General features: G+C 29.3%; 1 protein-coding gene across 1 annotated transcript; it reads right to left on the bottom strand.

Moving 5' to 3' along the window:
* Nucleotides 1–5416: 5416 nt before the first annotated feature.
* LOC136067886 (geraniol 8-hydroxylase-like) lies at nt 5417–6040 on the bottom strand. Its single transcript, XM_065774304.1, has one exon. It carries the CDS (start codon nt 6038–6040, stop codon nt 5417–5419), a length of 624 nt encoding a protein of 207 aa, XP_065630376.1.
* Between the last annotated feature and the right edge of the window lie 6913 nt (nt 6041–12953).

Below are 12953 nucleotides of genomic sequence, written 5' to 3' on the forward strand. Positions count from 1 at the left end.
TTTTTTTTTTTTTTTTTTTCTCTATCACCTTATTTAAATAGGAACTTAATGAGCCTTCTAAATGGGGAAAAAAATTGCCAAATGCCCTTTTTAGGCAAAAATAGTAGCTCTTTGCCCTCTTTCCCAAACTAATTAGGGAAATGCCCCTCTTTTGAAACTTGATTTGTGATAAATTGAGTTAGGCCTTATAACGGCATTTTTAAGGAGCCTACAGTGATGTTTTCAGGACTTATAATAGCATTTTGTAACTTGACCTCTATTAAATCGAATTATAGGTAAAAAAAAAAAAAAATTGCCTATAACTTGATTTCATGGAGGTCGAGTTACAACGCTACTATAGGTTCTTAAAACGTCACTATAGGTTCTTAAAAACGCTGCTATAAGGCTCCAGAATTTTTTTTTTTTTTAACTTGATTTATCACAAATCGAGTTACAAAAGAGACGCATTTCCCTAATTAGTTTAAAAAATGGGGGCAAAGAGCTACTATTTTTGCTCGAAAATGGCATTTGGCAATTTTGTCCTTCTAAATGGACTCTCTTATTCCTGTTAGGTTTACACAAACAAACAAATAATAGCCAATTAGAATCCAAATGTTGTTGGCTACATTAGAAACTCTGTTAGCTCGATAGATAGACAGGTATTGAGGTTCATCAAATCTTGATAGATCAAAGGTGTCAAATTAGGTATTGGGACCTGTAGATTCAGCTATTCTTGAGTAGTTTCTTAAGTAATTTTCATGTCTTCAATGAAACCACTTGTCATGATAATCTTGAAACCACTTAGAACTACCCAATTACAAATATCGTACATTTTGTCATAGGATATGTCAAATAAAAAAAATATGACCCTAAGAGCAATCACATTGGTGGAGCCATAATTTAGCTATTTGGCTCCACCAAAACTTACTATATTTATTTTAACTTCTCACTTTACAAAACATCTAACATCAGTGATTTTATTTTAGGTTTTAACACAATAAAATAATATAAACAACACACTAAAATAATATACTTTAATAAAATAATATATCCACTATAATAAACAACAACAACCACCACCACTGGTCAACCACCACTTCACACAGCCCACTACCACCACTACCACTACCCACAGCCAACATCACGACACAACCAAACCACAACCACCATCACAGTAGCCTCAAGCTCAACCAAAAAACTAGCAACCAATTGGGGAAAAAAAGAAGAAAAAGTCACCCTCAAGATACTTAAGCCAAGAGCACACAATACACAAAATTAGAAATCTTAAAACCCAGATATACAATCCAAAGAGACCCACATAGAAACCACACACCAAGACCCCAACAACCCACCAACAAACCCAGCGGTGGAGTAGAGGTGAGGGAAGAGGAGCGCCAACCGTTTTGGCACTGAGATCCTCACCGAAACCACCCACGAACCGTTTCTGCATTAAACCCAACCATTGTCGAGCTTAGTTTCATCATTTCGGCACCAAGATCATCACCAAAATTGATGCCAATGATCCAACCACACCACAGCCCACAGCCTAGCGATGCCGATGAACCCAGCCACCCATTGACACTGATGAACCCAGCTAGCTAGCCACCCTCAAGACTGATCTACCCACCATCACGATCCCACCCACAAGAGGGAGATAAGGTAGGCGCTTGAGAGAAAAAAAAAATGAGAAGGAAAAAAAAAAAAGAAAGGAGAGAAGCCGGAGAGAGAGGGAAAGAAAGAAAAAGAGAAAAGATTTTTTAATGAGAGAAAAGAGAGAAAAGAATAATTTTTTTTTTTTTTGTTTTAGCTTCTTGCTACAGTGCACAGCCATCTATATAGCTATATGACTATTTAGTGTTAAAAATAGCTATATAGCTATTTAGCACCACCAATTCTAGTGCTTTAACACCAATGTATATTGTTGTTCTTACTTTTAGTAATTATTATCACATGGTTAAACTTGTTTATTAATGTGGTTTGTACTTTGAACTAATAAGTCTGCATATCTTCAGTCTTCTTTGGAGGCATGGTAGACAAGTACCTGTTACCGTACGTAATTGAAAGCTTTCCTGCCTTCCCGAGAGAGATTAAAGTTTCCTTTGGAGGCATCGTTTGACAAGTCCCTGACATACCACAATTGAAAGTGTTCCAAATTTCCTTGAAATTGTTCACTATTCCGGGAGTCCTATTCTCTGCTAATATGAGTGAGATTATGGTTTTCATCTTTGTATTTAACCAAGTATAAAGATATCAAAAACCAACCACATATGATGGATACATAAGATATACATTATTAAGCGCACAGGCTTTCATATNTAGTCTCAATACCTATTTAAAAATTATTTAATTTTTTAAGATGATTTAATAAATCATGAGTACATTTAAACAATCTTATAAACGGTTACGTAAAGCAAAACTTTGTCCATATTATTTACTCTTAATGCATGTTGTAGGCTCAATTTTCAAGTCTACTTCTCACACATGAAAATGTTTACAGGATTTGTTTATCGCCGGCAGTGATACATCTGGATTGACTACAGAATGGGCAATGGCGGAGCTTCTACGTAAGCCTAAAACATTGCAGAAGGCAAGAGATGAACAATTATATTATGGAAATTTAAAAATTTTCATGTAATGAAACTTTCTTTTAAACCAATTTAAGTAAAAGTTTGTCCTATTTATGACCAATGGATATATTGGTTTAATAGTTGATGTGGTTGATCAGTCTTCTTGTTGTACTATTTTATATATATATATATATATATATATATGACAGTTGCATATTCATACATAAATGTCAGACATAATAATGACGAATAAAACAAAGGGCATTTAAAGAAGAGAACATGGGGCAAGATCTGTTTCAAGTTATATAGTTGAATGGGTCATTCAGCATCAATTTTAAAAATATGTTTAATTTTTTTACTGAATTACACGGCTCTCATGTAAAAAGAGATGGTAATATTGTTATTCACAAGTTAGCTCGTCATGTTATTTGTGTTTTAAATTTTATAGTGTGGATGAAAGATATTTAAACACCTTTATTTTCTGTTGTATTGGTTGATATAGCTAGTTTTACTTAATAAAATAAGATGCATTCTTCCTCAAAAAAAAAAAAAAAAATCTTAGTCCTTCCATCATGTCAGTTACCACCCATTTTTTCATTCTAAAATTGGTATCTTGAATGTCTTAATAATACCTATTTGTTGGCTAATGCTCACCAGAGCCCATAAATAAATAAATATATATATATATATATATTATATAATGTAAACATATTAAGAATTAATAAATCCTCAATTATGAACTATAATATATTATTAAAAATAAAAAGTAATTAGTAATTTACATACTTGTACAAACAAGTTGTGTATATTATTATTATTATTTATATGCAGGTTGTTGGCTTTAACCACAACCCATCAAAAGGCAAGAAAATATGTCCGTGAGATGACAGGGGAAAGGGGAAACAGATACATACAACAGCTGGCTAAAAAGCCCACAATTCACTTCTAGAAGTGGGCCCTAGGGTTTTCAAAGGGTCCAACTGACGAACTGACACGACACCAATAAAGAGTTTGTAATTAAGATTAGGTCCGATACTTAGATATTTCGCCTGAGATTGAAAGTTTAACTTTCAAATCTCAACTATTAAATAATAAAAATTTAAAAAATTAAAAAAAAAAAACAAAAGTAGTAAAAATTAATATGAAAAGAAGTGATGTAATTACACCGATGTAATATCACATTTGAAAAGAATTGATTTGGGTCATGTTCTAATACGGAAAGTCTTGGAAAACACAGTGCGGCTAAACACTTCTTTTCACATTTTGTTTGGCGGGTGTTAATAGTCATTACGCATAGGAGTGTTTTAAGGAGTTATTCTAATAAGATTATGTCATTTTTCACGGTGGTAGCTTATAATTGGTTAATTATTATTTTTATATAAAAAAAAATTTTTTTTCTACAATTCATAGTTAGCCAAATATGAGAATTGTGAAAAATGATGTGATATTAGAATAACTATATTTTAAGTGATAAATTCATGTATAAATGATGTAATTCAATTATGAATTGAAAACATAAATAAGTTGTAACAAAGTGTATATCTAAATGTGTGATTCTAAATTAACTCTTCTATTAATCGAGGTTAAAATTTAACAATTAAGTTTTGTCTTTTTTTAATAATATATAGAAAAGTTTTTAATCTTGTCTAAAATGACTCTAATCTTCTGTCAAATTTTTGAAGATGTTATCACGTGTAGACATTTACAAAACTACATATTGTAATTAGTAATTCTTAACGTCAATTACAGTTCAGACGACGACTTCCTTACGGACATGATGACATACTTGTAGCCATCTCTTTTTCTTGGCCATTCAATGAACAAAAAAGGAATTCAAAAGGAAGAAGTCTTGGGTGCAGTTAGGTGGCTTTATTGTCTCAATAATGATGGTTTATGGTATTGATGATCATTAGATTTTTTTGGTAAGAAAGAACTCTAAAGAGAGTCAAATCAAGCATGTCAATAAACTTTACATTTCATTTTCATGATGATTTATTTTATTAATAGCTTTTATGGTGATTTTCATGCTAAGTAGATCGATACTCAATATTATTTGCTTTTATATCATAAAGTGTAAGTTGTACTTTCCATGAAAAACATAGCACAATAATATGTTCGGTAGATTTGTACAATTTACATATTGATCCGTCACACGACTCACCCCAGCTGGGCCAGCTCTCGAGCCCGTGATAACGAGGGTTATGTACCTCTAAATGCCTCAAAAGGGAAAAACACTACCCTCAAAAGGAATTAATATATACGCACCCCGATGCAATTCGCAAGATGGGGATCTAATCAATAGGGACCTCAGTCAGAAAGAGGTAAGGTTTCTATGCACTGTGTACTCAAACACCATACAAGGACCAAAGGCACTATCTTGAGTTGAATCATTTTTAATATTCAGTCTCATTTACAAACCAAATCTTTAACTAAATTAAAAATTTTGTGGACAATCATTTTTGTGCATGTGACAGTTCCGAGTAATTAGTAATTACCATAAGAAAGTTATAGAGTTATAATTTATAAAAATAAAAATAAAAAAGGTAAAAATAGCAACTGATAATTATATATATATATATATATGATAAATCCAAGAAACTAGAATTAAATTGTTACCAGAATCAGGGGCTTGATGGTGTCAATACTAAAGTCAGACCCATCTTCTTGCATCTGATCAAGAAGCACATCCAAGAAATCACCATGTCTTGTTGTCTTATCAGTCTCTCTGTGTTTCAAACGCGTAGCAATGATGTCATCAAATATCTCATGCATCCTCTTATAGGAAACCTGAACATGGCGTCTCACACCTTGTAAATCAAACCTCTTCAACATCGGAAAGTAATCCGAAACATTAGGCTTCCCAGCATCCATCATAATCCTCCAAACAAGTTCCTTGAATTCCTGAGCTGTTCAAAATCCGGGTCCACTATATCCACCGAGAAAATAGTGTTTGATATAAGATTCAACGTGGTAGCAAAAGCTAAGGACCCAATATCAACTGGGGTATCCTTATATTTGTTTATGTGAGCTATGAGTTGGTGCACTTTCTTGTGACGAAAGTGTTGTAACAAGTCAAGGCGTTGAGAAGTGAACATTTGGGTGCTACATATGCGTCTACGGTTGCGCCAGCTGTGGTCACCGGGGACCCAAGCAAGAGTGCCTTCTGGGTGTGGTTGAGTGGCTACTGAGTCAGGGACAGGTCGGTTAGAAAAGGTTTGGTCATGGGTGTGAAGGATTTCTTTGGTGGTTTCGGCAGAGGAAGCAACTATGGTGGTAACAGAGCCAAATTTGAGAGTCATTAAGGGACCAAACTCTTTAGCCATTGCGGAGAGAGTTTCATGGGGTCTAGGACCAAGTTGGTGAAGGTTGCCAATGATAGGGAGGCCATTTGGGCCTGGTGGGAGGTTTTTGGTGTTGGATTTGCGAAGAAATTTGGGTCGGATGAAGAACAAGATGAGACTAATGCAGAATAGAAAGATGTGTATTGCTTCCATTTCTGTGTTTGTGTGTCAGTGTGGCTGTGTTTTTTCATGAAAGTTGCTAGAAATTATATAGGGAGCAGCGTGTGATTATAGCAAGGACTCGGTCCAATAAGACAGGGAAAGTGTTTATTTATTTATATTTTTAATTGAAATAATAAAGAAAATTATTTATTTATTTATATTTTAATTATAATAATAACAAGAGAAGTATAGTTTTAAATATCAGACTGAACCGTCCAGTTGAAGAAAATTTATTATGTTTTCGGTACATGCATTCTCTCTCTCACCGACCTTATCTCTCACAAGAAAGTAGACTTTACACGTATAAGGTCTACCTCCTTGTGAAAGAAGGTGCACGTTTCGGGAACATTTAAGACTCCCGTCCAGTTGGACCAGTTCAACCGGCTATGGAGTGATTTGCTTAAAACGCCAAAACACACAGATTCTGAACAGGAGAGGATTCAAAGGAGGCACAAGCCTTGGCATACTGCGGCAAGAGGAGCAAATCTAACTGCTGTAATAAAAATCTTTGGAGAAAGAGGGCACAGGATATTTGAGAGGATATTGTTGTGAAATGATGCAATCGCGCGACTTTTAGGCCGAAGGGACAAGATATTTTTTTTGGCAAAATATGGATTTAAAAATTATTACTTCCTTATCTGTACTCGTAAAAACCTTCCCAAAATATAAAGAAATACATAATAATACAATAATAGTTTGAAAGGCACAAGGTCATAGGGACATTGGATGATGCACCTCACGCATGGCACTATGGCAGCCAGGTGTATTTTTGTTTTTTTTTTTTTTTGAAATATTGATTAGAATCTAATTTAACACTTTTTTATTTTGGAATAAATCTCTACCCAAAAAAAAAACTTTCAATCATTTTAAGTTGAGGGTAGTCCCAAAAAAAAAAAAATAAAGAGTTGAGGGTAGTCCAATTAAATTATTTATTCTTAATTATGTTGTAAATAAATAAATATATATATATATATATGTTAACCAAACTTTGAGGGCAGTCCAATTAAATTATTTATTCTTAATTATGTTGTAAATACATAAATATTATAACTTTTTTTTTAATGTTAATTTGATTGATTGTTCATACTTTTTTTTCCTACTCATTTTGTATAAGGTATGAAATCTTATTTGAAATTGTTTGTATTTGTTTAAATATATGTTGTAAATTATTAATTAAATTATTTATAAAATCATCGGTTCGACCATCGATCTAACTCCAGTTGAACCTAAAAACTAAAATCCACTTCATTTTTTGGTTCCTTCATCGATTCGGTCTTTAAAATAGGAATCTATATTTAAAAAAGTTCAAAACAAACCTCGAACTTGTTTGTCTCCCCCTCCCCCCCTCTCTGTCTCTCTCAAATATTAAAATTTGCTGTCTCAAAATTGAAAACTAGCTCCTTAAGAGTAAATAACAACCAAACAATTTAGTACCAATAATAAAAACTAAATAAGTATATTAAAAACATTTTGAATTTGATACAAAAAGCAAACCCCAAAAAATAAACCATCTGGCCCATTATTCAACCCATGGACCTTCAAATACTAACAAAATCCCAATCTTTAACAAATTCAAAATCACAGTAAAAACCATCCTGTTGTTGTGTGTGACTTCCGTTTGGCTACAGTCGAAATAGAAATCATTCATTCATTTGTATCTCTTTCTCTTTCTCTCTGTCACTTTTAGTCTTGTGTTCTTTTGTTTTTTCTTTTTATTGTACTTCGTGTGCTGTTATAATGGCTTACCGTTGTGCATCAGAACCACCTGAATGAATGATGTACTTTGGCTACACTCGAAATAGAAATCATTTGTATCTCTTTCTCTTTCTCTCTCACTTTTAGTCTTGTTTTCTCTTTTCTTTCTTTTTTGTATTGTACTTCATTCGCTGTTTTAATGGCTTACCGTTCGTTGTACATCAGAACTGGCTGAAAGAATTATGTTACTATGGCTGCATTCAAAACGTTGGGTTGCTTTTAAGTTTTTGTTTTAACTTTAATAATATATATATGTATTAATATATATATATATATATGATATATTTGTAATAATTTTTTAGCTTTATTTATTTTGAACAATATTCTGTTTAGTTATAAATCTATAATATATTATTATATAAATGATGGTGTTAGTGAGTTAATTAATGTTATATATAATATATAGTACTTTAGACTTTGGTGCTCTCACCCTTTTATATATATATATATATAATAAATTTGTTATATATCTAGTTTACAATTTTCTATATTTTTGTATCAAAATGTGGCTAATTTATGTTTGGGGGGGGGGGGGGGGAATGTTAAAAATTTAGAAATTATTGTTCAATCTTCTGTTCTGAAAAAAGCTCAAAGATGTTAAAGAAAGATAATTAGAAAATTTAGGTCATAATCAATTCTTACGAATGATTTTAATACAATGAAAGAAAACATGACACAATTTTATTGAGCGAAGAGTTAATTTATAAAATAAAGTATTTGTTTTAGGTCGTTTGTTTTTATTCAAGAGTTTTGTTATATTGTTTTATTTGGCCTCCTAAAAAATTTTATGATTCCGTCACTACCTCTCTCACTAGATATTTTTTTATATAATAAAAGATGAATATTTTATGAAATTTTAGGGTTTTTTTTTTATATATATATAAAGGAGGAATTGTTTATTAGTGTCTATTGATGCTAGTTTCAAAGAATGCTTATAAATATTTACCTTCTCTTTATTCTTAATCAATACTGGTCATTGTTATTACTATATAATAGTATGTAATTCTATGCATATGCATAGATGCAATTAAAAAAATTATAATTATACGATTCAAATCATATATTTTTTTGAGAAGAGGTTCAAATTATACATGGTATTAGCTTACATATTTTTAAACCATACATTTCTAAAATATGTAATGGTTTCTCATATATATATATATATATATATGATTTAAAATTTAATTGGATTTAGACTTTTCAATTTTTACACTTAATAATTCAATTGTCACAAAAATTAAAAAAAATTAGATAGACACGTGGAGAAAAATTGGACTCTATTGAAATCCAATTTAGAATTTAATTGAATTTGCACTCTTCAATTTTTACACTCAATAATTCATTTGATACAAAAATTAAAAATTAGATAGGATACGTGATGCAAAATTGAGAATCCAATTGAAATCTATTTGGATTTTCTCCAAGTTTTCACTTTTAATATATATAGACTAAAGAAAAGAAAAACTAAAGCAAGTTCAATAAATATACATATATATATATATATATATATATATATATTTATATTGCCTCACTAAGTTTATTTAAAGAGGTGCTTCTTTGAAATCTTCTTTCACTTCATGCCACCTCTTGACTATAACCATTAAGGAAAAAAACCTCCTAACTATAACCAAACAATCCATAAACAACCTCAAACATCCATGTCATGAAAATTAAATAATAATTAATATCANTTTTCTATATTTTTGTATCAAAATGTGGCTAATTTATGTTTTTTGGGGGGGGGGGGGGGGGGGGAATGTTAAAAATTTAGAAATTATTGTTCAATCTTCTGTTCTGAAAAAAGCTCAAAGATGTTAAAGAAAGATAATTAGAAAATTTAGGTCATAATCAATTCTTACGAATGATTTTAATACAATGAAAGAAAACATGACACAATTTTATTGAGCGAAGAGTTAATTTATAAAATAAAGTATTTGTTTTAGGTCGTTTGTTTTTATTCAAGAGTTTTGTTATATTGTTTTATTTGGCCTCCTAAAAAATTTTATGATTCCGTCACTACCTCTCTCACTAGATATTTTTTTTATATAATAAAAGATGAATATTTTATGAAATTTTAGGGATTTTTTTTTTATATATATATAAAGGAGGAATTGTTTATTAGTGTCTATTGATGCTAGTTTCAAAGAATGCTTATAAATATTTACCTTCTCTTTATTCTTAATCAATACTGGTCATTGTTATTACTATATAATAGTATGTAATTCTATGCATATGCATAGATGCAATTAAAAAAATTATAATTATACGATTCAAATCATATATATTTTTTGAGAAGAGGTTCAAATTATACATGGTATTAGCTTACATATTTTTAAACCATACATTTCTAAAATATGTAATGGTTTCTCATTATATATATATATATATATGATTTAAAATTTAATTGGATTTAGACTTTTCAATTTTTACACTTAATAATTCACTTGTCACAAAAATTAAAAAAAATTAGATAGACACGTGGAGAAAAATTGGACTCTATTGAAATCCAATTTAGAATTTAATTGAATTTGCACTCTTCAATTTTTACACTCAATAATTCATTTGATACAAATATTAAAAATTAGATAGGATACGTGATGCAAAATTGAGAATCCAATTGAAATCTATTTGGATTTTCTCCAAGTTTTCACTTTTAATATATATAGACTAAAGAAAAGAAAAACTAAAGCAAGTTCAATAAATATACATATATATATATATATATATATATATATTTATATTGCCTCACTAAGTTTATTTAAAGAGGTGCTTCTTTGAAATCTTCTTTCACTTCATGCCACCTCTTGACTATAACCATTAAGGAAAAAAACCTCCTAACTATAACCAAACAATCCATAAACAACCTCAAACATCCATGTCATGAAAATTAAATAATAATTAATATCAACCAAACTAAAGTTAATTTCATATAGAGAATTAAATATTATCGTTCAAGATTTAAATATAAATAATTCTAAAAATATTATTATATTCAAATGGATGTTTCTTTATTTTAAACTAGCATGTAACCCATGCAAATGCATAGATGCATTTAGAATTAAACATAATTTTTATTATAAAAATATAAATAATTAGTGAAATTATTATTAAAAAAAAACATGGAACACATGCATACATATGGATATGTTTAAAATTAAACACAATTTTTATCATAAAGATATAAATAATTAATTAATTTTTTTTAAAAAATGTAAACGTAATTAGTCACATATTACAATTCTTACCTAAATTTGATACTTCTTATAATCATTTTTTTTCTAATTTTTAATAAGATAAAATGTGTGGTTATCTTTGTTGTGTGGTAATTTTTATTGAGTATAGGTGATTGGTTTTATATATATATATATATATATATTTTATAGTTCATTAATATTAGATACTTAGTATTATACACTCATTAACTCACTTGGCTTATAGATTAAAAAACTTAAGTGAAATATGGCACAAATTTAAGTGGATAATTATGGTGTGGTCTCCACATAAATTTAGACACATAGCGCAAAATTGGATTCTAATTTCAAATTCTGATTGAACTTTTTTTAAACTTTACTATATATATATATATATATATATATAAGGCAATGCCTTGTAATAAATTTTAATTTTGGTGTTAAGAAAGAAATAGAAATTTTTGGTTGTTTAGCCATTTGAAAGATTAGGTATATTGATAATCTGTTGTGTAGAATATTGGCTTACAAAAATTAAGGTATCAAAACAATTTTTTCCCACCAAATAATATATGGCTTTCAATTGGGTTGAGTTTTTGTTATTATAATATTTGGATACCTATTTGGAGGTGAGAAAAATAGTACACAACATTTTTTTTAAAACCACTTATTATCATACAGTCTTACAAATAAATACAAAAGTTACTACAAGCTTTATTACATAAAGCACACAAATTGATGTGACAATGAATGTGATTTGATATAGTAATGGATGTAATTGTTGGGTTCAACTACCTAATAAATGAATGTTTATTTTTTTTTTTATTTATTTTTTTTTTTGTGATTGGTAAAAAAAAAAATTGGTAATATCTCTAACATTATTCTACAATTTTGGGTATTTTTATAATGAAATGAGGTCTTTTTTTTAATGGTGAAATCTTTTAAATTTTGGAACCGCCCCTGTTAATAGCATTCAACCACTTCATATCATTACCAAAAAGAAAAGGAAGTTTGTATTTGTAAAAGGAAGTTTGCCTTCGGAGTTCCTTGAATTTGGAGGATGCTATCCACAAAATTTATTGATTGTTTTATTAAAAAAAATGGTGAGTTCTAAATTGGGGTAATGGTTATCACACACAATAGTTATTGCATATTCATTGCACATACTGTTACATCGATTGAAATTGTGTTTTTAGTTAAAATTATGAAATCTTGTAAAAGACTATTTTACAATTTTAACCGTATTTTCAAAACACTATTTTACAAGGAGTGTGCAATAAGAAATGTGTAACATGGTTTAGAATTCTAAATATTCATTTGACAAACAGCAGAAAGTAAAGCTTTTTATCTTTTATCTTTTTGTAATGCATTTTGCATAAAGACTAACCATAACTATATCTTTTGTCTCATATTTAGCAAATACACTATCATAAACTAAGTAATACCTAACGGAAACTAATTATTTTTAAATAGTTTAATATTATTTGTGATTCTATAAAAAATAAAAAATAAAATTAAAGCATATATGTTCGAATGATAATGTGAGAGAAGATGATTTTTCAAAAGTTTAAGTGACAACATTAAAGGAAGTTAGCAAAAGGTCAAAAACTTTCATTTATATTATATATATTTTTAGTCTAGAACACTTACTTCCAACCATATTTGTCCGATTATTTTTTAAAGTTTGCCAATGTTCAACATTATAAAATTTAAAATTTTAAAGTATATTCATATTTTGGAAATCAAGTGATAATACAGTAATAATGATATGCTTTGTGGTGTGTTATATCTATGATTCTAACCTTATTTCTTCCTCTTCGCTATTTATCTATCTATTAAAAAAATAACAAATTTACTTTTTAAATAAAATTAATCAACAAAAATAAACTATATAAATGACACAATGTGAGTTTGTAAATTTATATCGTTATTTCAAGCCTCAAGGGATAAGGTTAATTTGA

Source organism: Quercus suber, unplaced genomic scaffold, assembly GCF_002906115.3.
Source record: "Quercus suber isolate HL8 unplaced genomic scaffold, Cork oak 2.0 scaffold_90, whole genome shotgun sequence".
Taxonomy (NCBI): Eukaryota; Viridiplantae; Streptophyta; class Magnoliopsida; order Fagales; family Fagaceae; genus Quercus; species Quercus suber.